General features: G+C 53.9%; 1 protein-coding gene across 3 annotated transcripts; it reads right to left on the bottom strand.

Annotated features, from left to right (window-relative positions):
* Positions 1–631: 631 nt before the first annotated feature.
* NUCB1 (nucleobindin 1) lies at positions 632–22326 on the bottom strand. Of its 3 annotated transcripts, none has more exons than XM_045891895.3 (13): positions 22092–22326; positions 21545–21684; positions 18541–18648; positions 15770–15902; positions 11401–11504; positions 7514–7699; positions 7169–7259; positions 3223–3281; positions 2860–2952; positions 2682–2774; positions 2181–2351; positions 1657–1753; positions 632–1531 (listed from the first exon to the last, which is right to left on the bottom strand). In XM_045891895.3, the coding sequence occupies exons 2-13, from the start codon at positions 21671–21673 to the stop codon at positions 1419–1421; spliced, it is 1377 nt and encodes a 458-aa protein (XP_045747851.1). In that variant the 5' UTR covers positions 21674–21684; positions 22092–22326; the 3' UTR covers positions 632–1418. The 3 variants fall into 3 exon arrangements, with proteins under 3 accessions (XP_045747851.1, XP_045747850.1, XP_064436827.1); XM_045891894.2 differs by having other exon boundaries at positions 21515–21684; positions 22092–22250; XM_064580757.1 differs by lacking the exon at positions 18541–18648 and having other exon boundaries at positions 22092–22250.
* Positions 22327–22916: the final 590 nt, after the last annotated feature.

The following is a 22916-nucleotide window of genomic DNA, read 5'->3' as shown; positions in this document are numbered from 1 at the left end:
GAGAGAATGAGAGACAGAGAGCACGAGAGGGAGGAGGGTCAGAGGGAGAAGCAGACTCCCCGCCGAGCAGGGAGCCCGATGCGGGACTCGATCCAGGGACTCCAGGATCATGACCTGAGCCGAAGGCAGTCGCTTAACCAACTGAGCCACCCAGGCGCCCTCCCCAGATAATTTTTATCGTCTGAGCCTCCTTTACACTTCCTCCTCTTTGTGGGTGCCAAACCAGACCTACCCCATGCCCAGTGGTGTGTTGGTAAATGGGCTCTGGCACGGAGAGGTAGGAGGAGGTTCTGATTTGTCGCCTCTGCCAATGTCCTTCGTCAGCTGTTGGTGCAGTAGGTGTGACATCTGGAGCAGCTGCAGCCACTCTGGGACCACAGCAGGAGGATATGGGAGAAAGTGGTTCCCTGGAATCACCCGACCTTGGGATGTCTTGTGTTGGGAGATAATACTTTTTTTCTTTACTAAACCTTTCCATCCGACTTATCAGGAGAGGACAAAAAATTGCCAGGATGGAGCCTCTCAGATATCATGCTTGAATTGAATTTTACAGAATGAGGGGGACTTTAGCAGGGGAATTGGGGATGAGGTTTCAGAGGGAAGAGTATATACAAAGACACAGAGGCACGGATTGTTCCAGAAGGTGTATTTGGATGGAACTGGAGTACAGAGCAGAACTTGGAGCCGACGAGTGTGAGAAGGCCAGGAAGGGGCGGGGGGGGGGGGCGGTGCTCCCACATGAGGCTGAGGGGCTGGAACCCGATCCTGGGGCAGGGTTGGCTCCAGGACCCTTCTGGGGCTGTGAGCCAAGCAGTCAGGGCGGAGGCTGAGGCAGCCGGAAGCCAGGAGTCAGGGAGAGTCTGGGTTCCTGGGATCAGCGCTAATCAGCTATGCTGATGACTGACGACTCTGTTGTCCCTCGCAGCCAGCCACGGGGAAGACACTGCCCTTGAGGCACCGGTGGCCCTCTTGAGGGACCACCCAAGCCTCATCAACCAGCAGAAGCCGGGCAGCAGGCAGAATTCCAGCAGCTGTGGGGGTGGACGCAGGATGCCTGAGTAGCCGCGACCTGGGGAGCTGAGGTCAAACCATCTAGGAAGGTGGGCACGAGGCAGACCCTTCTCGGGAGGGAGAGGCCTTCCCTAAGTTAGGGTGACCCAGTGAGGGCCCAGCTAGACTTGAGAAGGCAGCCCGCTGGAGAGGATCGGGAAGAAGGGGCCACAGACCGGGAGGCTGTGGAAGCTGAGGTGGCAGATGCGGGGCTCGGGCAGCAATGTGGGAAGGGCCACCCGGTCCTCCCCTCCCCCAGGCGGCCACACAAGTCGCTGGCCCCCAGAGGAGGTTGATGTCGACTCCTCATCCCGCTCCCACCCGCTGCCTCCGTAGGAACCCAGAGTGAGCGGGGGTCCCCAGGAGGATCACAGGTGTTGGGGGTCCGACTGGGGCAGCTCGGGGGGCTGATCAGGAACCTTCTTTTCTGAAGGGCCTACATCCTTCTGGTCACCAGCTGGAGCTGGGACAGGTGCATCGTCTGCAAACGGAGGGAGGAAATGGTAGCACTAGGCATCCCAGCTTCTTCCTCCCTTGGATCCAGGAGTCGGCCGCCAGTGCCCGCCCCCCCCCCCCCCCACCGGGGTGCCCAGGGGCCCAGAGCACCTGTGTCTGGGTGAAACTGCAGCTGTCCCTCGGGGCCAGGGGCTGGGCTGTTCTGGCCTTGCTGCTGCTGTTTCCTTTGCTCCATCTGCAGAACGGCCTGCAGCGGGCGGGGGAGATTGCACAGGCAAGAGGGGATGCCGCCGAGTCTCCACGGCAACTTGTGATGTGGTCCTGAACCCATCCCTTCCCCATGGGCCTCAGCTTTTCTCTCTCTCTCATTGAGAGTTGGGCTCAAGAGTTCCAAAGGTCCAGGTCACTGAACCCTTGCTGGGTCTAACCTCCTCCTCTGCCCTTGGCCTTCCCCCCTCCCACTTGCCTGCTTAGAGCCCCACTGCCCTTATCCAACATGGCAGCCACAGAGCTGTCAGGGACGCGGACATCTGCCCTTACTCAAGATGGCGGTCACCACCTGAGGCTCTACCAGTGATGAACACAGCGGCCACAGGCCTTCCCAGCCTCTGAACACACAAGGAAAAAGGCCACCAGGGACTCAGAGGACGGGCCCAGCCTCCCTGGCCAGTCACCTGCTGCAGCTCTCTCTTCTGGGCCTCCAGGCGGCCCTGAGAGCGCCCCAGGGCCTCGGTCTCCTGGCTGAGGCGCTGCGCCTTGGCATTCAGCTCTGCCTCCCGGGCGGCCAGTTCCTCCTCAAAACGCCTTAGTTCATCCTCCGTGTAGGCAGGGTGCATCTCCACGGTCTGTGAGGCGGGGACAGGGGCCCTCAGCAGGGTGCCGTCAGCCTTGGCCCACCCGCGTTGGAGAGGGCTCCGCCAACAGAGGCGGTCTGGGGAAGGCCGGGAGGCCTGGGTCGCGTGTGAGGATAGAAGCAATCTGAGAGGAAGCTGAGGAGGGTGATAAAGACCCAGAGAAAGGGGGGAACAGAGACCCAGAGGGAGCCGGAGACAGAACCCAGAGACAGAAGGAGGCAGAGACCCAGAGAGTAAGAGACGTGGCCAGAGACTCTGAAAGAAGGGTTAGGGCTGGGGGAGAGAGGTATTCAGGACTCAAAGAATCCTCCATGGCCTCACCTCCCAGCCCTCCCCGGTGTCCCCAAAGTCCTTCCTCTGGGTGGATGCGAGGAACTCCTCCAGGGTCACGAGGCGGTCCTGGTTGGTGTCCACCTGGGGAGCCAGGGAAAGCGACAGAGCTGGGCCTCACTCCACCCCTGCCCCGACCCTCCCCATGATCCCGGTCCCCTCTTCTCACATTCTTCATCACGTGCTCCCTCATGCGAAGCCGCTCCTCCTCCATCTCCCGCATGTCATCTTCTTCATTCTTTGGGTCATACACCTTCTCCAGCTGAAGCAGGGTCAAGCGAGAGGCAGGACATATTGAGGGGTCCAGAGCAACCTCTCTCCTAGGCTACTCCGCCTCTTTACACACATAACCAGGCAACTTAAACTCCCAGAAGTCCCTGGGGGCCACCCTGCCCCTCCTGGTAGCCTCTTTTTGTCCCAGGGGCTGCTGGGAGTTGTAGTTTCCCCTGAGTTCCCATCCAGGGGGACCTGAGGGGACACATGGTGGATGTGGACATCCTCTGCACCCACGGCTTCCAAGATGCTCGCTCACCTCCTTGGTGAAGAGGGCCTCCAGCTCCTGTTCATCCAGGACCCCATCACTGTTGATATCTGAGGGGGAAACAAGGTATCTTGGGGGGTACTGAGTACGGGGTGGGTCAGGTCCCTGAGGAACCTGCTAGAGAAGGAATTGGGGGCTGATGTGGGCTCTGTTATCAGAGGACAGGAATCCTTGGGTCCCCAACAATACAATGATATCCTTCAGGCTTCAGTGCCCCATTGGCCCATTGCTAGGACAGCCCGATCCCTACCAACCGGGGTCCCAAGAAGGGAGTAAATGAAGGTGGGCTTCATCAGGACCATCCTTGGCATGGTTGTCACAAAGGACAACTTGATCCCTAACACCTGGTGATCTGGGCACAGGATCAACCCCTTTCCCCAGGAGCCAGGGGTGTCAGAGGCCTCCGCCTCCCAGAGAGCCCCAGGCCAGAGGAACCCCTCTCTGGGCCACCCAGCTTGTATGGCTCCGAGGCTCCAGGCTTCTCAGCCGCATGGGCCACACTCACTGTCCCCTCCTCCTCTGCTCACTCAGATCAGGACCCACGCTGGTCCTTCAGAGATGGCCAGGAACCTTGACCTTGCAAATCCAATGGTTTTTTTTTTTTTTTTAAGATTTTATTTTTAAGCAATCTCTACACCGAATGTGGGCCTCAGACTCACAATCCCGAGATCAAGAGTCACATGCTCCGGGCGCCTGGGTGGCTCAGTTGGTTAAGCGACTGCCTTCAGCTCAGGTCATGATCCTGGAGTCCCGGGATTGAGTCCCGCGTCGGGCTCCCTGCTCGGCGGGGAGTCTGCCTCTCTCTCTGACCCTACCCCCTCTCATGCTCTCTATCTCATTCTCTCTTTCAAATAAATAAATAAAATCTTAAAAAAAAAAAAAAAAAAGAGTCACATGCTCCATCGACCAAGCCACCCAGGTGCCCAGCCAATGGTTAATTTTTAACCTGCATTTTACTTGCCTTTCTGCCTTCGGCTTCCAGAACATCATTCTCTCCTCCCAGATACCCCTCATTCTCCTTCATTGGCTCTGTCCTCCTCCTGCATGCTACCTATTGATGGGCCCCAGGGCTCGGGCCATCTAATCCTCAAATCCAAAATGGTAGCTGCTAGCCACACAGGCCATTTACATTTAAATCGATTAAGATAAAAATCCCAGGGGTGCCTGGGTGGCTCAGTCGGTTAAACGGCTGCCTTCGGCTCAGGTCATGATCTCAGGGTCCTGAGATCGAGCCCCACATCGGGCTCCCTGCTCTGCGGGAAGCCTGCTTCTCCCTCTCCCGCTCCCCCTGCTTGTGTTCCCTCTCTCACTGTCTCTCTCTCTCTGTTAAATAAATAAATAAAATCTTAAAAAAAAAAAAAAAGATAAAAATCCCAGTTTCTCAGTCCCACTTGTTACAGGTCAAGCATTCAATAGCCACACGTAGCTGGTGGCTGCCATATTGGGTGGCACAGAACATTTTCATCATTACAAAAAGAGCGTGACTGGCCAGCACCTCTTCAAATGGGTCCCTTCAGTCCCTCGGCTTTCTGTGCCATCCACAACCTGCCTCCACACCTGAATATCCAACTGCCAACTCTCCTCGCCCTGTAAGTGCCTCACAGACATCTCCAATTTAACACGAATGGACCCAGTTCCCAATCTTCCCTGCCAAATACGGTTGCTCGGGCCAAATATCTTGGAGTCACCCTTGACCCTTATGTTCATTCATAATCCTCATCCAGTCCATCTGCGAGTCCTACCAGCTAGACCTTCACGATAAATCCAGAATCCAGCCACTCTTCCCTACTCCCCATGGTGCAGCCACCAGCATCTCTGGCCTCCCCGTGGCTTTGGCCCTCACGCCGTACAGCCTATCCTCCACATAGCAGCCAGCTGGGTTTGGTCAGCCCTTAAGGCAGATGGTGTCAGTCCTCTGCCCAAGACCCTTTCGTGGTGCCCCATCCCAGAGAGAATAAAATCCAAATTCCTTAACCCGGCTGGAAGGCTCTGAGCAATCCGGCTGCCGTCACCTTGGAAACCCACGTTCACTCTTCCCCTCTGTGTGTTTGCTGTTCCCTCCGCCTAGAACGTGCTTCCCCCAGGTATCTGCAAGGCTCAACCTCTCACTTCACTGGAGTCTAGGTTCAAATGTCACCTCTCTAGAGCTGCACTGTCCAGTGGAGCCACCAGTCACGTGGGGTGCATAACATTTGAAATTAATAACAGCCAAGTACCACGAAAACTTGGGTTCCTCGACATTACGCTAAATGAAATAAGCCAGTCACAAACCAGACAAATGCTGTATGATTCCATTCATGTGAAGTAGCTAGAATAATCCAATTCGTCGAGACAGCACCCAGAATAGAGGTGGCCAGGGGCTGGGGGGAGGAGGAGCGGGGAGTTATTGATTAACAGAAGAGTTTTCGTTTCGAAACGATGAAAAGAATTCTGGAGGTTGGTTGCAAAACAACGTGGGTGTCCTTAACATTCCTCAACTGTACACTTAAAAAGGACTGAAGATGGGGTGCCTGGGTGGCTCAGTCATTAAGTGTCTGCCTTTGGCTCAGGTCAGGATCTCAAGGTCCTGGGATCGAGCCCCACATTGGGCTCCCTGCTTGGCAGAGAGCCTGCTTCTCCCTCTCCCACTCCCCCTGCTTGTGTTCCCTCTCTTGCTGTGTCTCTCTCTGTCAAATAAATAAATAAAATCTTAAAAAAAAAAAAGGGCTGAAGGGCGCCTGGGTGGCTCAGTTGGTTAAGCGTCTGCCTTCGGCTCAGGTCATGATCCCAGGGTCCTGGGATCAAGCCCCACATCGGGCTCCCTGCTCGGCGGGAAGCCTGCTTCTCCCTCTCCCGCTCCCCCTGCTTGTGTTCCCTCTCTCGCTGTGTCTCTCTCTGTCAAATAAATAAATAAAATCTTAAAAAAAAAAAAGGGCTGAAGATGGGACAGTTCAAGTTAAGTGTATTTTACCACAGTTACAAATTTTTAAAAAACTCACATCTCAAAACTAAAAAAGAATTCAGTTCCTCGGTACGTTTCAAGAGCTCAATAGCCACATGGGGCTGGTGGGTATGACACACTCTAGGCCCTTAAGCCTGCTGTTGGCTTTCCCATGTTACTCTTCTCTTATCACTGCCCCAGACGCTATTATAGAATCCACTTCCTTGACTGTAAGATGTAAGCCCTCCCCCGCGATTTTATCATCCCTGAGATCAGAAGACATCTGGTCATCGGTGGTGTGTCAATTTAATGGGAAGCTTGTGTAAAAATTCTAGAATATCTTACATTCCCAGGTTTTTTTAGATCCACTGAAATACAGAGTTATTGGTTTGCCTGATCACTGGCTATGTGAGAGGGGGGAACTTTGTTTTGTTCACAGCAGGACCCAGAGTTGCCATGAAGCTTGGTCTTAGAGGGAGCTTCGTAGATGTTTGCTGAATGAATGAGCCAGGCCCTGGTAAGCTCTGCTGACTGCTTGTAGCTTCTGGGGCAGGGTCCTAGGCACATCTGAGGGGGCCTGGCAACCCTGGGTTAAGTTTCTAGAGAGCAGGAGAATGAAGGCGGTGTCTGAAACACCATGGAAAAGGTAGCTTCTCAGTCCCTGGAGGCCTGTTTATTTGGGAGCAGGCCCACCCTTGGCAACAGGACGCCTGTCCAACTCGGAGAGCTGGACACTAGCCCAGGCTAGTCAAGCCTGGATGGCTCAGTTAGTGGGTATCAGCCAGTCCTGAGAACCGAAAAGTCTGGTGTATCCCAGAAAAGAGGCCTAGTTCTTCAGTGGAAGACCCTAGCAATGGGGAAGGGTGTAGCCTTCCAGACCAACAGGAGGGACAGGCTCAGTTCTCTTAGGCCTGCTAAGCCCCACTGTGATGGGGACATCTCTTCCTAGTATTCAGGCCCCAGAAAGGTCAGAGCCTCCGGGTTCAGCCTGGGTCTTGGGGCTCCTCCCCACCTTACCATGCAGTATGAAGAAGGTCTTGGGGTTAAACCTGTTGGGGTCCAATCCATCCAGCTCCTCCCACACCTCCTTCAACTGGGCTTGGCTGCCCTGTGGAGGGGAGAGCCAGGGGCTCATGAGCAAGAAGTCTGAGTCCCCCCATCCCTCAAATGTCATTTCCCTCAAGCCAGAAAAACTATAACTCCCAGCAGCCCCTGGGGTGGCTGAGCATATTTAAAGGGGCTTTTGGCCTCAGGGTCTGTTGGGAATTATAGTTCTTTAGCTACTTTCTCATCTTGTGGTGCTTGGAGAGTTGGACACCAGTGGGGGGTAGCCTCTTTGCGGGGCGGGGGGGGGCTTCTTACAGGTACATTGACTTTGGGATGCTCTCGGTGCCGGCGCTGTTGTTCTTCCAGCTTCCTCTCTGCCTCCTTTCGCTGCTCCTCTCCCAGTGACTCTAGGTAACGGCGTCTCTCATGTTCCTTGAGCATCTCGTAGCGTTTGAACTCTTCATGATGGGCCGCGTCATACTGGGCAAGGTCCCGGGTGGCCTGGGGAAAGGCAGATGGTCCTTCTCGTCTCACTGCCACACCCAGGCCCTAATTTCAACCTCCAAATTCCAGGCCTTCCGCCTTGAACACGGTCAAGGGCCACCCCAACCTCTACCCAGTCCTGGCTTCCATGTCCTGAGCTCACTTCTTGACCTCTATGACCCACTCTTGCCCCATAACACAGCCTCCTCTGTCTATTTGTTCAAGAGATTAGAACGGTTACACACAGTAACAACTTTCTTTAAAAGTTTATTTATTTAAGTAATCTCTACACCCAACATGGGGCTCGAACTCATGACCCTCTGAGATCAAGGGCCCCAGGGTCTTCTGACTGAGCCGGCCAAGCACCCCTTAGGGTAAGAACATTAACCCACCTCTTTCAAGTCCTCCACAATCTCAAGATCTTGGAGGAATAGGGGCGCCTGGCTGGCTCAGTGGGTGGAGCATGCAACTCTTGATCTCAGGGTTGTGAGTTCAAGCCCCACATTGGGTATAGAGATTACTTAAAAATAAAATAAAGTAAAGATCTGGAGAAATAAGCAATAAGGAACAACACGCAAGGTGGACTTAATAGGGAAAGCAGTACAGCTAGGTGATAAAGAAGTCTAGGTCTCTGATTACTTTGCCCAGGGTTCAAATCCAGGCCCTGCTGTGTGAACAAATCCCACTAGGCTGTGTGATCTTGGGCAAATTACTTAGCCTCTCTGTGCCCCAGTTTCCTCCTCTGTAAATTGGAGATAGCAATACGACACTGAGTTGAAGAGTATCCCCCCAAAATTCATGTCCACCCAGAATGCTGAAATGTGAACTTATTTGGAAATAGGATCTTTGTAGATTTCCTTAGTTACAATGAGGTCCTATCAGATTCAAGTAGGCCCTAAATCCAAGTGAGTGGTGCCTTTATAAGAGAGCTACAGAGACAATACAGAGAGGCACAGGGAGAACACCATGGAGGCAGAGGCTGGAGTGATGGGTCTACAAGATGCAGAATTGCTGGCAGCCTCCAGAGGCCGGAAGAGGCAAGAAGTGGGTTTTTTCCTAAAGCTTCTAACGAGAGTACAGCTCTGCCAAAGCCTTGGTTTTGGCTCAGGGATACTGATTTTGGACTTCTGGCCTCCAGAACCGTGAGAGAATACATTTCTGTTTTTATTTTTATTTTATTTTAAATTTTATTTTATTATGTTATGTTAGTCGTCATACGTTATTTTTATTTTTTTTAATTTTAAAATATTTTTATTTATTTTTATTTTTATTTTTTTTTTTAAGATTTATTTATTCATTTGAGAGAGCGAGAATGAGAGAGAGCACATGAGAGGGGTTAGGGTCAGAGGGAGAAGCAGACTCCCCGCCGAGCAGGGAGCCCGATGCGGGACTCGATCCAGGGACTCCAGGATCATGACCTGAGCCGAAGGCAGTCGCTTAACCAACTGAGCCACCCAGGCGCCCTAAAATATTTTTATTTTTTAAGTAACCTCTACGCCCAACATGGGGCTCGAACTCACCACCCCGAGATTAAGAGTCACGCATTCTACTGACTGAGCCCGCCAGGCGCCCCACGGTTTCGGTTGCGTTAAGTCACTGAGTCCGTGGTAAGCTGCGGCAGCCAGAGCAAACTGCCACCCCCAGCAAGACCCTTCTTGGCTTCTGGTCTACACCGTACGATGATTTCAAGGCGTTTGAAGCCACTGAGTTTGTGGTAATTTGTTACAGGGCAGCATAGGAAACGGACACAGCTGTTGTGTGGGGAACGGGTTCTCAACCCGGGGTGACTGGTCTGCAGGAGACACACTGTCAAAGTGTGAGGACATTTTTGGTTGTCACAATGAGGGTAGGTCTACAGGCATCAAGCGGGTAGAGAGCAGGGATGCGGCTAAACGTCACACAACGCACAGACATCCCCCACAACAAAGAATTATCCAGCCCGGGGCGCCTGGGTGGCTCAGTCGTTAGGCGTCTGCCTTCGGCTCGGGTCATGTTCCCAGGGTCCTGGGATCGAGCCCCGCGTCGGGCTCCCTGCTCAGCGGGGAGCCTGCTTCTCCCTCTCCCTCTCCCTCTGCTTGTGTTCCCTCTCTCGCTGTGTCTCTCTCTGTCAAATAAATAAATAAAATCTTTTAAAAAAATAAAAGTGTTGGGGCGCCTGGGTGGCTCAGTCGGTTAAGCGTCTGCCTTCGGCTTAGGTCATGATCTCAGGGTCCTGGGATCGAGTCCCGCATCAGGCTCCCTGCTCAGCGGGAAGCCTGCTTCTCCCTCTCCCACTCCCCCTGCTTCTGCTCCCTCTCTCACTGTGTCTCTCTCTGCGAAATACATAAAAATCTTAAAAAAAAAAAAAAAAAAAGAATTATCCAGCCCCAAACATCAAGAGTGCTGAGTTGAGAAGCCCTGCCCGCGAGCTTAGAAGGCAGAAGTGGGGAGCCCAGTGACGAAGCGGCTATGAGAGATGATGGGAGTTGAAACTAGGAGAAGGACAGTGGGGCTGGAGAAAAGCGGACAGTTTCTGGAATGTTCTGGAAATGAGTGGCAAAACCACCCCTCGGGGACGGAGTCCAATGCCAGGAACAGACTCGATTGTCTGCTATTATCTTCGTGGCCACTAGATGGAGCTCCAGTAGGCCAGAAGAGCGGGGCTCAGGCCAGGCGGTCGGGCTCTGTCCAGGAGGTGCTGGGGACCCGTGGGAGAAAAGTGAGCAGGGGAGAAGAGGCAGGGGCAGGTCTGGGGGGCATCCCCTTGCACTCCCCAGCCCCACCGCTCCTGGCCTTCCCCATGAGGCTGGGCTGGAGGTCCCACTTCTCAGATAAGGACTCTTAGCTCCTACGGCTGCTATAACTAATGATCATACATTTGGTAGCTTAAAACAACACACATTCAGGGGCTCCTGGGTGGCTTAGTCTGTCAGGCACATGACTCTTGATCTCAAGGTTGTGAGTTCAAGCCCCACATTGGGTGTGGCGCCTACTTAAAAGAAAAGAAAAGAAAAAAAAAAACCAATACACATTTATCATCTTACAGTATGGAGGCCAGAGATGTGAAATTAGTTTCACGGAGCTCAAATTACAGTGGAGGCCAAGCTATGCTCCCTCTACAGACTCGGGGACAATCCTTTTCTTTGCCTCTTCCGGGTTCTAGAGCTGCATCCCGCGCCGGGGGCCCCTTCCTCCATCTGGGAAGCCAGCGACAGAGCACCTTGTTTCACACTGCCGCCTCCCACCTAAGGTAGTCACACCTCCTGCCGGGAGGACATGCAGGGCCCGACGGATAACCCAGGCTCATCTCAGCAGCTCAGGACCCTCAACTTAATCACATCTGCGAAATCTCTTTCACCGTGGGAGGTCATGTGTCACAAGTTCTGCTGATTAGGATGTGTGGGTGTGACATCTTTGTGGGGGGGGTGATTCTGCCTCCCACGAGGACAGAGAGGGGACAGTGCCCCGCCCCCGGCCCCGTCCCCACCCAAGTCATATGGGAAGGACAAAACAGAGGATGGATTCGAAACCAGGTCTGAAGGGAGCCCAGCCCGTTCTGCCTACACCTCCCAGAGAGAACCTGGGGAGGGCTTCCGGGCACCGCCTGGGCCTCTGCGCCACCGACCTCAGAGAACACCAGGATGATCGGGTGCATGTCCTGGGCTCCGTTCCCTTCTCCCCTCCCATAAAGCCTCCTTCAGTCCACTGCCTGTAGCCCCCCTCCCCTGACCCCTCACTACCGTCTGGATCAGCAGCTCCAGGTCCCGGGCCTCAAAGGTGTGCTGATTCTGAGGGTCCAGGTGTTCAAACTGCTTCAGGAGGCTCAGGTGATCCAACTGTACATCTGGATGAGGGAGAAGTATTAAAACAAAAACAAAAACAAACAAACAAAAAAAACTCATGGAATGTTCTTTCTTTCAAAATCCCTATCCTGGGCTAGATGTGCTCTAGAGGAGGCCACAGGGGGCACTGGGAAAGCCTACAGGATGGCCTGAATGAGCCTGGGGGCAATCCTGGAGGGCTTCCTGGAGGAGGTGATGCCACAACTCACTCTGATGCTTAAAACAACAATAACCATAATAATTATTAACATGTATTGAGCACTTGCTATATGCCAGGCTCTGCTTTGAACACATTAAATATATTAATGTATTTTTTTAAAGATTTTATTTACTTATTTGACAGAGAGACACAGCCAGAGAGGGAACACAAGCAGGGGGAGTGGGAGAGGGAGAAGCAGGCTTCCCGTGGAGCAGAGAGCCTGATGCGGGGCTTCATCCCAGGACCCCAGGATCATGACCTGAGCCGAAGGCAGACGCTTAACCAACTGAGCCACCCAAGCATCCCTAATGCTTTATTTTTCACAAAAATCTTACGACATAGGTTCTATGAAGAGGGTAAGGGACTTGTCTAGGTCACCACTATCTAGGAATTGGCAGAGGGAGTATCAGAACTAGTCGTTGGGCTCCAGAGCACATAAACTCAAGCCCTGTTAGGGGTTGAATTATGTGCCCTAAAATCCATCTGTTGGAGTCCTAACCCCCAGCACTTCAGAATGTGACCTAATTGGCAGAGAGGGTCTTCCCAGAGCTGATCAAGTTAAAATGAGGTCACAGGGTGGACCCAAATCAGATAGCACTGGTTCCCCTCTAAAAGGGAAAAAAATTTGGACACCCTGGGAGAAGACAAAAGGTGGAAGCTGGCCCTCTCCGAGCCCAAGAGAGAGACCCAGAACCGATCCCCATCAGAAGGAACTGATCCTGCCACAACTTGATCTTGGACTTCCGGCCTCCAGGGCTGTGAGAAAATAAACCTCTGTTGCTAAAACCAGCCCGTCTATGGTACTTTGTTGCAAAGTCATGCAACCTCCTTGTACGAGACTGTCATCAAACAGGCCCCTGCTCACGCGGCACCCTCCGTGCCCGGGAGTTCCCAAGCAGTAAGGAAGGGGTAGGGTTTTCAGGAAGGAAGGGAGAGAGCACACCCTCAACAGCCAGGCATCCACTGAACGCACATCTCCCAAGGCCTCCTGCCCCCCCAACCATGTGACTCAGACCCAGGCCGGCCCTCCAGTGGCTCCCAGTCTGGGGAGGGGGAGAGACACACACACAGGGAGGCTGGGATCCCGGAGCCTTGTGTTACCACGGAGGCAGCTCTGGCCGGGCTGAGCCCAGAGGAGGGACAGGCACTCAGGACACAGACACAGATCAAATTTCATGGTGCATTATTTATATGCCACAGGCCAGACTCGGTGCCTGGCGCTGGGGTTGCAACAGAACCCAGACAGCCTCAGCATCTGCTCCCCGAGCCCCCAGCACCGAGCAGAGAGACAGAGGACGAACACACACGACCCCAAGGACTGAAACGAACGGAGCCTCCTTCGTGCAGCCCAGTCAGGGTAGGAGCTGAGACAGAAGCCCAGCCAGCCACACAAAGACCGCCGAGAATGTCCCAGGCAGAGGGAAGCTCCTGGGCCAAGGCCCAGAGGCGACAGAGACGGGTTGCACACCAGCATTACTAAAAATGCTGACAGGAGAGGGTGGGGAGAGGGCGCCTGTGAAGGGAGGGGCTGGGCGGGCAGAGCAGCAGTGAGGACTGTGGACTTTGAGCCTGTTGAGCACTGGGGAGCCACAGTGGGTTCTAAGCAGAGGAGGGACAGGACGTGGACTGGGTGCTGTGGTGGGCTGCATCACAGCCCCCAAGATGCCCACGACCTAAACCCTGGAACCTATGACTAGGAGACTTCAGGTGGCAAAAGGGACTTTTACAGATGTGATTAAATTAAGAATCTTGAGATGGGGAGATGATCCCAGATTACCCAGGAGATCCAACCTAATCATAAGGGTTCCTCTAAGAGCGAGGCAGGGGCAACTAACTGGTGGCTCAGTGGGTTAAGCATCCGACTCTTGATTTCGGCTCAGGTCATGGCCTCAGGGTCGTGAGATGGAACCCAGCATTGGGGTCCACGCTCAGCACAGAGTCGGCTTCCTCTCTTCCTCTGCCCCTCCCACCATTCATGCTCTTAAGCACGCATGCGTGCTCTCTCTCAAATAAATAAATCTTTTTTTTTAAGATTTTATTTATTTATTTGAGAGAGAGAGAGAGAATGAGAGACAGAGAGCACGAGAGGGAAGAGGGCAGAGGGGGAAGCAGACCCCCCGCTGAGCAGGGAGCCCGATGTGGGACTCGATCCCGGGACTCCAGGATCATGACCTGAGCCGAAGGCAGTCGCTTAACCAACTGAGCCACCCAGGGGCCCCTCAAATAAATAAATCTTAAAACAAAAGAGGGAGGCAGAGGGAGACCCAACTACAGAAGGCCACGTGACCCCTGAACACAGAGGCTACGCGCTAGCTTTGAGGATGGAGGAAGACGCCACCTGCCAAGGAATGTCACTCTAGCAGCCAGAAAAGACAAGGCAACAGGCTGTCCCCTAGAGCCTCTGGAAGGAACACAGCCCCACTGACACTCTGATTTTCGCCCGGTGAAACTGGTTTCAGATTCTCATCTCCCAACTGTAAGGGAATCAGTGTGTGCTGTTTTTTTGTTTGTTTTTTTTGTTTTTTAAAGATTTTATTTATTTATTTGACAGAGAGAGACACAGCAAGAGAGGGAACACAAGCAGGGGGAGTGGGAGAGGGAGAAGCAGGCCTCCTGCCGAGCAGGAAACCTGATGCGGGGCTCGATCCCAGGACCCCGGGATCATGACCTGAGCCGAAGGCAGATGCTTAACGACTGAGCCACCCAGGCGCCCCCAAAAAAAATTTTTTTAAGGTAAAAAATATATATAATACCAAGGGTGCAAACAATCCAGATATCCATCAACTGATGAATAGATAAACCCATTCTGGTATATCCATACAATGGAATATTACTTGGCCCTAAAAAAGAATGAAGTTGCTGACACATGCTACATTTCGGATGAACCTTAAAAACATTATTCGAAGTGAAAGGAGCCAGACACAAAAGGTCACAGATGATAGGATTCCATTTATATGAAATGCCCAGGAATAGGCAAATCCAGAGAGGCAGGAAGTAGGTCACTGGTTGCAGGGGCTAGGTAGGGGGGATAGGGGGATGAGAGCTAAAGAGTTTGGGGTCTCTTTTTGGGGTGATTCAAATGTTCCAGAATCAACTCTGGTCATGGTTGTACACACCTGTGCATATACTAAAAAAACACTGAGTTGTACCCGTTGCATGGGTAAATTATATGGCATATGAATTTTATTTCAATTAAGCTATTTAAAATAAAGAGCGTGGTCCAGACACACTCCGACAAACCCTATCTAGGAATGTCAGAAATAGGGTGGGATCTTGGAATCTAAACCTGCCTCTCTCTTTCAGGTGCATTTTGTTCTTTTTTCCAGCCAAATAATTAGACTTATAAAATATAGTCTCAGGGGTGCCTGGGTGGCTCAGTTGGTTAAGCGACTGCCTTCGGCTCAGGTCATGGTCCCAGAGTCCTGGGATCGAGTCCCACATCGGGCTCCCGGCTCAGCGGGGAGCCTGCTTCTCCCTCTGACCCTCTCCCCTCTCATGCTATTTCTCTCTCTCTCTCTCTCCCAAATAAATAAATAAATAAAATATTTAAAAAAAAATATATATATATATATAGTCTCAGGTATAAATGTCAGCAAATCAGAATCATCCCAGCGGGGGAGACAGAGAATAACAAAGCAACGAAAAATACCGAGTACCCTTTGCAGTTTCCTGACTTTGATCACTGCGTGGTAATTAGGCAGGAGAACGCCCTCCTTCTGAGGAAACTCACTGAATTGGTGAAAAGAGGTACAGCCTACAATGAACTCGCAAATGGTGAAATGGCCCATCTGGGTGAAGCATTTTGTACTATTCTTGCAACTTTCCTGGAAGTTTGAAGTTGCAGCAACATTTTAAATGACCGTGGTTTTTAAAAATAAAAAAAATAAAAAAAATAAATGAAAACAAAACAGAGAAACAAAAAACAGCCTACCAACCACAGTCATGTTAGTGGTAGATTGTTCTAGAAAGAAAACTCGATCAATCTCCTATGCACATCTTATGGTGGGGGTAGTGAGTCCCCAGGAGGGAGGCCATCCCACCCCACCAGCTCCACCCACCCCTGCTTACTGGGCTCCTGTTCCGCATCCATCTTGGCCTTGAGCAGCATCCGCAGCCGGGACACCTCCTGCCGCTTGAGCTCGTCCAGCTTGGTGCGGACATGGTGGCTGACGAAGTCCAGCTCCCGGCTGAGCTTTCCACTCTGCCCAAATGGAGAGGGGACACTGGTCAGGCTGGGGGCCTGGGAAGGGGTGCACGGGGCAGCCTCGACCTTTCTCTGCCCTCTCTGGAAACTACTACCAGCTTTGTGAAGCCTGGAAAGCTTACAGACCCTTGCCCCACCTGCTCCTCCAGCCTCTGAGACAAAACCAGCCCTTCAGCCCAGCGTTTGAGGCCCTGCCCACCTTGGTAGCCCCGTGCCCTGCCATCCATCAAATCACACTCGGTTCCAGCAACACCAACTGGACATCGGCCCCCATGCTCAAGGCTCTTCCCCCCTCCTGGCCTTTGCACATGCTGGTTGGTCCCTCTGCCTAGGAGTCTCTCCTGCCACCCCTTTCCAAGCCTAAGCAGATCCTCATTGCCCTTTGACACTCAAAGCCCACGGCATCTCCCTTGGAAAGAACCTCCCAGCAACTCCCTGCTCCCCTCCCTGGGGTGCCTTCCGTGAGCTGCCCCTCCTGTCACTTCAGATTCTGTCTGTTCAGAGCTAACCCCACCCCTCTCCTGCTCACAGCCCCCATGGCTCCCCAGGGCCCCCAGGACAAAATCCCTGTGCCCAGCACTCAAGACCCCACACACAGGGTGCCTGGGTGGCTCAGTCGTTAAGCGTCTGCCTTTGGCTCAGGTCATGATCTCAGGGTCCTGGGATCGAGCCCCGCATCAGGCTCCCTGCTCTGCGGGAAGCCTGCTTCTCCCTCTCCCACTCCCCCTGCTCGTGTTCCCTCTCTCGCTGTGTCTCTCTCAAATAAATAAAATATTAAAAAAAAAAAAGACCCCACACACACCCACCTCTCCAGCCCCATCACCCGTCTTTGTGTCAGTGATCAGGAACCCCAGGCAGACAGCAGAAGGTACAAGAATGCTTTGTACACACAGTTCCCGCTTTCTGAAGTGCCATGCCTTCACCCCCCCACACACTGCAACAACTTCTACACCATGGACATCCCCACTCAGACTTCAAACCTCACTTGGGCAAAGGGCATCCTTGCTCTAGAAGTCCTCTCTCACTTCTCACACTGGACTGTGCCCTCCTGGGGCCTCCCCCAGCGCCCTCTGCTATCTGTCGTTGCTCAGGCTGCTTTTTCGGTCACTTAAGACTCACATCGGGGTTCCCCAGCCCGCAGGGCCCGTGGCCCTTGAGAGGCAACGGGACATGGTGACCAGAGTGACAGTCCTATTCACCCCAACCAGTCAAGCATCTACTCTGGGCCAAGCCCTGTGCTGGACTCCCCGGGTCTGTCCTCTAATCCTGCCCACAGCCCCATTTTACAGATGGATAGACTGAGGCCCAGCAGGAGAAACCACTTGCCCGATGTCCCTCGGACAGTGAGGATACCGGGTTGGTATCGTGTCTCCTCACATCCTTTTCCTGCTCTGGACCTCAGAACTGGAGCAGATCTTACTGCACAACCCCCCCCCCCCCGCCCCCGCCCAAGGATGAACACTGACATCCACCGCAGCCTTACGATGTGCCCGAGCGAGCACACGAAGTGAGATGTTTGCCCACCCACACAACCACCTCTCACGTCACAGAAAATGTTGCATCAGGCCTCCCAGTTTCTGAGAAAGACACCGAGGCCCAGAGGGTGCAGCCACTCAGCCCAGAGCACGTGAGGAGGAGCTGGGATTGTGTCCAGGCACCATCCCACTCCTCTCCCTGCCTGCCTAACTGGCCACCCTGTTTCCAAGGTCACTTCCCAGTGGTATGACCTTGGACCTTGGTGGCCAGGGCGGAGGGGGGGATGCCCCTCGGGTTTTCCCAGCTGGGCAGCGGGAGGAGCTGGGCTCTGTGGTCTCTGGTTCTGCCGGTCCTTCCTTGGGGGCCAGGTGGATGGGGACAGATGAGAGCCCCAGGAATGCTGGGAGGTTTGCAGGGTCACCTGGGCCCTCTCCTGGACCGAGGCGTTTAGAGACTCAAGGAGGCTCCTCCACATGGGGCATTCCCACACGCACCTGGGAGGGGGTGGTCTGTGTGCAGCGGGACGGGGAGGAGGAAGGGGGGTCAGTTGGCCCTGTCTCCTCATGGGGGGGCAGCCCTCATCAGCCAGCCCTGCGGGGAAACTGGGCCCACAGGAAGGACAAACCCTGCCACGAGGGTCTCCACCTCTGCCTTTATAAAACGAGGACAATCTCGGCCCCTCTGGAGGCCTTACGTGAGCTAGAGGGGAGGCGAGCCGGAACCGCACCTCCTGTGTCTTGAATTCTCCCCTGAGCAGAACGCACTACGCCCAGGACTCAGTTGAACCACATGCACCCGGCAGGTACAAGGACCGCGAGCCCGCACATCTCAGCCCTTGATGCGTCCTATCGCGGGTGAAACCTAGCCTGAACCCTGTAATGCATTTTCTGCTACTGCGCCCGCTTTGCAGACGGGGAAACTGAGGCACGGCGAGGGGCGGTCACACAGCACCGAAGGGTAGAGCGGACACGCACCGGGCGCTCCTCACCTCCCTTCCGGCCGCGTGGCACCGAGAAGCGCCTCCCGTGCCTCGGTCTGGCGAGGCCCGGAGCCACGTGGCCCCTTCAGGGAAGCCTGTCCTTTACGGGACCTCTGTGCTCTGAGCGAGCGCGCACCCCGCCTCCCCCCCCCCCCCCCCCGGGCGCGTGCCCGGCCGCACCTTGATGTCCTCGGCATTGGCAGCCTGCAGCTTCTCGCGGAAATGCCCATCCGTCTCCAGCACGTTGATGACTTCCTGGAGGTACCGGTGGTAGTACAGGCCTGTGTCCTGAGGGGACAGGGGTGAACATAGCAGCCCAGCCCCCACCCCCTCCGGTTCCTCCCTGCACGTAGGCCCCAGGCCCCGCGCCCCGGGCGCCGGCCGAAGGACCCCGAGACCCTCTGCTCGGACCAAGAGGCAGACCTGCCCCATGGGACGAAGGCTCTAGAGCCAGGTGACCCCAGTTCTGATCCCCATCTGCTCTGTAACCCCAGGCAAACTGCCCGATCCTCTGGGCCCCGGCACTCATCTCTTCCCAGGCCGTTAGTAGAGACGAAGTAAACATCACACAGGGAGACAGACACCCAGCGCAACGCGGCGCACAGAGCGGGTGCTCAGGGTGGACACACGAGGGTTTGTTGGCAAGCGGCGAAATATACACTCATTCGTTGTTCATCAAGCGATCGCCGAGCTCCTACCGCATGCAGGTGCCGTGCTAGGGGACCGGACAAGTGAACAAGACAGACAAAAATCCCTAGGCTCCTGGGGCGCCTGGGTGGCTCAGTCGTTAAGCGTCTGCCTTCCGCTCAGGTCATGGTCCCGGGGTCCTGGGATCGAGTCCCGCATTGGGCTCCCTGCTCAGCAGGAAGCCTGCTTCTCCCTCTTCCACTCCCCCTGCTTGTGTTCCTGTTCTCGCTGTCTCTGTCATATAAATAAATAAAATCTTTAAAAAAAAAAAATCCCTAGGCTCCTGGACCCAGACCTGGCATGGGTAGGTGGGTGGCACTCTTCTTCCTGGGCCTCCCTCTTCCATTTGAAAATAGGCAATAAATTTCCCTACTTCTCAGGGCCGTGGTGAAAAGTACATGAGATAAAGGGCCTCGCCCGATGCTAAGGACGTAGGAGACGTTCCATCTATTAATGCTATCATTCCGTATGTAGGGAGCACACAGTAGGAGCCTGATAACCAGGTGCTGATGGCTCAGCCATGCCATTGTGGGTGTACCAATTTCCTGTTGCTTCTGGAACAGAGGGTCACAGATTAAATGGCTTAGAGCAACACAAATGTATTCTCTTAGAGTTCTGGAGGTCAGAAGCCCAGAACAGGTAGACAGGGCCGAACTTATTCTGGAAGCTCTAGGGGAGAATCTGTTTCCTTGCCTTTTCCAGCGGCTAGAGGCTGCCTGCGTTCCTTGGCACATGACCCTGCATCACTGTGACCTCTGCTTACGTCATCACATCACCTCTGACTTTGACCTTCCTGACCCTCTTATAGAGAACACTTGTGATTACATTGAGCCCACCTGGATAATACAGGATAACTTTTCCATCTCAAGAGCTTTGTCTCAATCACACCTGCCAATACTCTTTTTCCCTATAAGGTAAGATAGTCACAGGTTCTGGGAACTAAGGTGTTAACATCTTTTTTTTTTTTTAAGTTTATTTATTTTTTTAGTAATCTCTACACCCAGTGTGGGGCTCGAATTCAGAACCCCAAGATCAAGAGTCTCATGCCCTACCGACTGAGCCAGCAAGGAGCCCCAAGGTGTGGACATTTTGACTGTTTAGCCAATGGGCTGGAATCTCAAATCTGCCAATTACTAGCTAGGTGACCTTGTTGGGACAGCTAGAATGCCTCGTTCAATTTAAATTTCAGATAAACAATGCATAACTTACAGTATAAATATACTGCTGGAGTGTACTTATACTCAAAATTATTCATGCTTCTGTGAAATTCAATTTTAACTGTCTTGTGTTTTTATTTGCTAAACCTGGAAACCTCAGTCCTTGGGCAAGTTACTTAAACTCTCTTGCACCTCAGCTTCCTCATCTATAAAGTAAGGTTGAAGAGCACCCATTGAGGCCCCACAGACCTGCCTCCCCCACCCCCCTCCAGTCACATTGGCCACCTCCATGTCTCTCTACTCACTCTGCTTTCCCCACCACAGGCTGCCCCTGCCTGGGATGTTCTTCCTTACACTTCAGATTTCAGCTCGTGACCCTTCCTCCCTGACCATCACCCTGGTGCCCATTCTCAAGAAATGTGTGGGATGAATGAAGGGAAAGGGGACTCAGAAGTGCCCTTCTGTGTTTGCAAAGATTTCACCAAGCAGAGGCCTAACTCACAAGGTCAGGACCACACACAGGAGCACGGAATGATCCCTTCCAGAGACAGTCACGTGCCCATTATTGATGAAAGCTATAGGATTCAGGCCACAAATCAGGGCCTTGGCCTTGAGGATCTTTATAATTTTTTTTTTTTTTTTTTTTTTTTTTAATATTTATTTGTCAGAGAGAGAGAGCACAAGCAGGGGGAGCGGCAGGCAGAGGGAGAAGCAGACTCCCCGCCGAGCAGGGAGCCCGATGCGGGACTCGATCCCAGGACCCCGGGATCATGACCTGAGCCGAAGGCAGACGCTCAACCGACTGAGCCACCCAGGCGTCCCAACCTTGAGGATCTTTAAAGTTCCAAATTCCCTAAGACCAAAGGTTTCATAGCATTTGATAAACACATGTTGGAATTACCTTCATAATTTTCAACTCCCACGAGCTCCATGAAGCCAGAACACCCCAGTTAAGGAACACCACCTGCCCAAGGTGCTACTGGGAAATGTAGTTCTTTTTCGGGATTCCTTCTTGGGGGAGGGGGGGCGCTTCAAAGAATACAGATTAAGCTAGGGGGTAATGCAGATTTGTCACTTAAAATCTGACCTGATTTCCCCACACTTCAGAGCCAGGGACTTAGAAATATGCACGCACGCGCGCGCGCGCACACACACACACACACACACACACACCCGCCCCGAGTTTTTCACCACGTCAAAGCCCCGGGACTGCAAAGAATGGCAGGCAAACTCCGAGCCGCGGCCGTGGGGGAAGTATCCACCCAGGGGCGACGGGGATCCGCGGGGATCGTAGTACCACTTGCAAACACCTGGCTGGAGAGCAGGGCAGGGCCACTCACGGGGCTCTCGGTCGCGGGGCTCTCCTGCTTGGGCGCCCCCCGCTCCAGGGGCACGGCCAGAACAGCGCGCAGCAGCAGCAGCGGTGACAGCAGGAGGAGGAGGGCTGCGCCGGGCCCAGAGGAAGGCATGGCGGCGTGGCCTGTGGAGGGGAGAGAGGTGGATAATGTCTGTCCCAAGTCGCCCACTCCCCTGGACCCAGGAGTCTGGGCCCCAGCGCCGCCCGCACCCCCCTTCTAAGAGTGAAGACTCAAAGCGTCTCGTTTCCCGGGACACAGGATTCCGCACGTCCAGCTCTTCCTTCCTTAGACCCAGGAGTCCTGGCTCCCAGCACCCAGCAGCCTCTTCGCTCAGACTCAGGAATCCAGGATCTCAACCCCTTTTCCCCAGAACCAAAGATCCAGGCCCCCAGCCTGCTCCTTCGCCAGGATCTAGGAGTACTGGTGCCCAGCCCATCCTCCCCGAGACCCAGTTTTCCAGCCCTCGGGTCCCCTTCTCCCGCTCCTCCCCAGGACCCAATCTAGGACCCCCCCCTCCCAAGCCCCTCACCTTTCCTTCACCGCAGAGGGCGTTTTCCCGGGCTGGGACCTCCGGCGCGTTCCGGTGAGTTCCCCCCTAGGCCACGCCCATTTTCCGCAGAGGACCCGCCCTCCGAAGCCTGATTGGTCCGCACTGGCTCCAGGCCCCTGGGTCCCTGTCTAGCGGCCCGCCCCTTACCGAAGTCGCTCGTCTGTTCTCGAAAGCCTCGCCTCCTTTCTCGGAAGCTCTACCTCTTGACGCCTCATTTCCTGCCTTTTAGGCGAAAGGAAAGCGCAGGCTTTCGAAGAGAACTACAGTTCCCTGCAGGCAGGGGGAAAATGAGGCCACTTCCGCGGGCGAAGAGGCCCCTGCCTTCGCCTCCTGGCAGTTGTAGTTTTCCCCATTTATTTTTCCACAAGAAGTGGTAGCAAGTTACAGATCGGTAGCAGTTGGCACAGGTCATCTTATAAGTTTCTAATATATAATATATTATATATATCTAATATATCTAACATATAAGCCATATATATCTAATATATACACTAGAGAGAGAGAGAGAGAGAGAGCAGAGCGACCCAGTGATGCCGGCTCTCTTGGGTCCCTTTAAGGAACACCTTGCATGCCCTTCCGGTTCAGAACCCTGGAGCAGGGTTGCCTGGCTGCCGTGGAGGCCAAGGGTCATTGCTTTGTTGGAAGTGGAGTGTGGGGGGCCAGGAGGGAGGGGATTAGGGCAGGCCCCAGTGGGAATCCCCCCCCCCCAGCCCTCTTTCTTTGCCTGCTTATTTCCCAGAGACCCAGAGATTAGGTCCCCAGCTAAAGAGAGGGTTAGATATGTTTAGAAATTGGCCAGAGAGG

The sequence above is a fragment of the Mirounga angustirostris genome, unplaced genomic scaffold, assembly GCF_029215605.1.
Source record: "Mirounga angustirostris isolate CCGP_5_RB_7025 unplaced genomic scaffold, mMirAng1.0.hap1 SCAF_16, whole genome shotgun sequence".
Lineage (NCBI taxonomy): Eukaryota > Metazoa > Chordata > Mammalia > Carnivora > Phocidae > Mirounga > Mirounga angustirostris.
The sequence above is the reverse complement of the archived record's forward strand: the minus strand, read 5'-3'. Positions and strand labels throughout refer to the sequence as shown.

Bases quoted from the DNA above. Each gene is read 5' to 3' on its own strand.
- NUCB1 (XM_045891894.2), bottom strand. From the start codon at position 21,673: ATGCCTTCCTCTGGGCCCGGCGCAGCCCTCCTCCTCCTGCTGTCACCG. The intron at 18,649-21,514 runs GTGTTTGCAAGT...CTGTCCCCTCAG, and splicing joins CTGCCCTGCTCTCCAGCCAG to GACACAGGCCTGTACTACCA. The intron at 3,282-7,168 runs GTAAGGTGGGGA...TTTCCCCCTCAG, and splicing joins GACCTTCTTCATACTGCATG to ATATCAACAGTGATGGGGTC.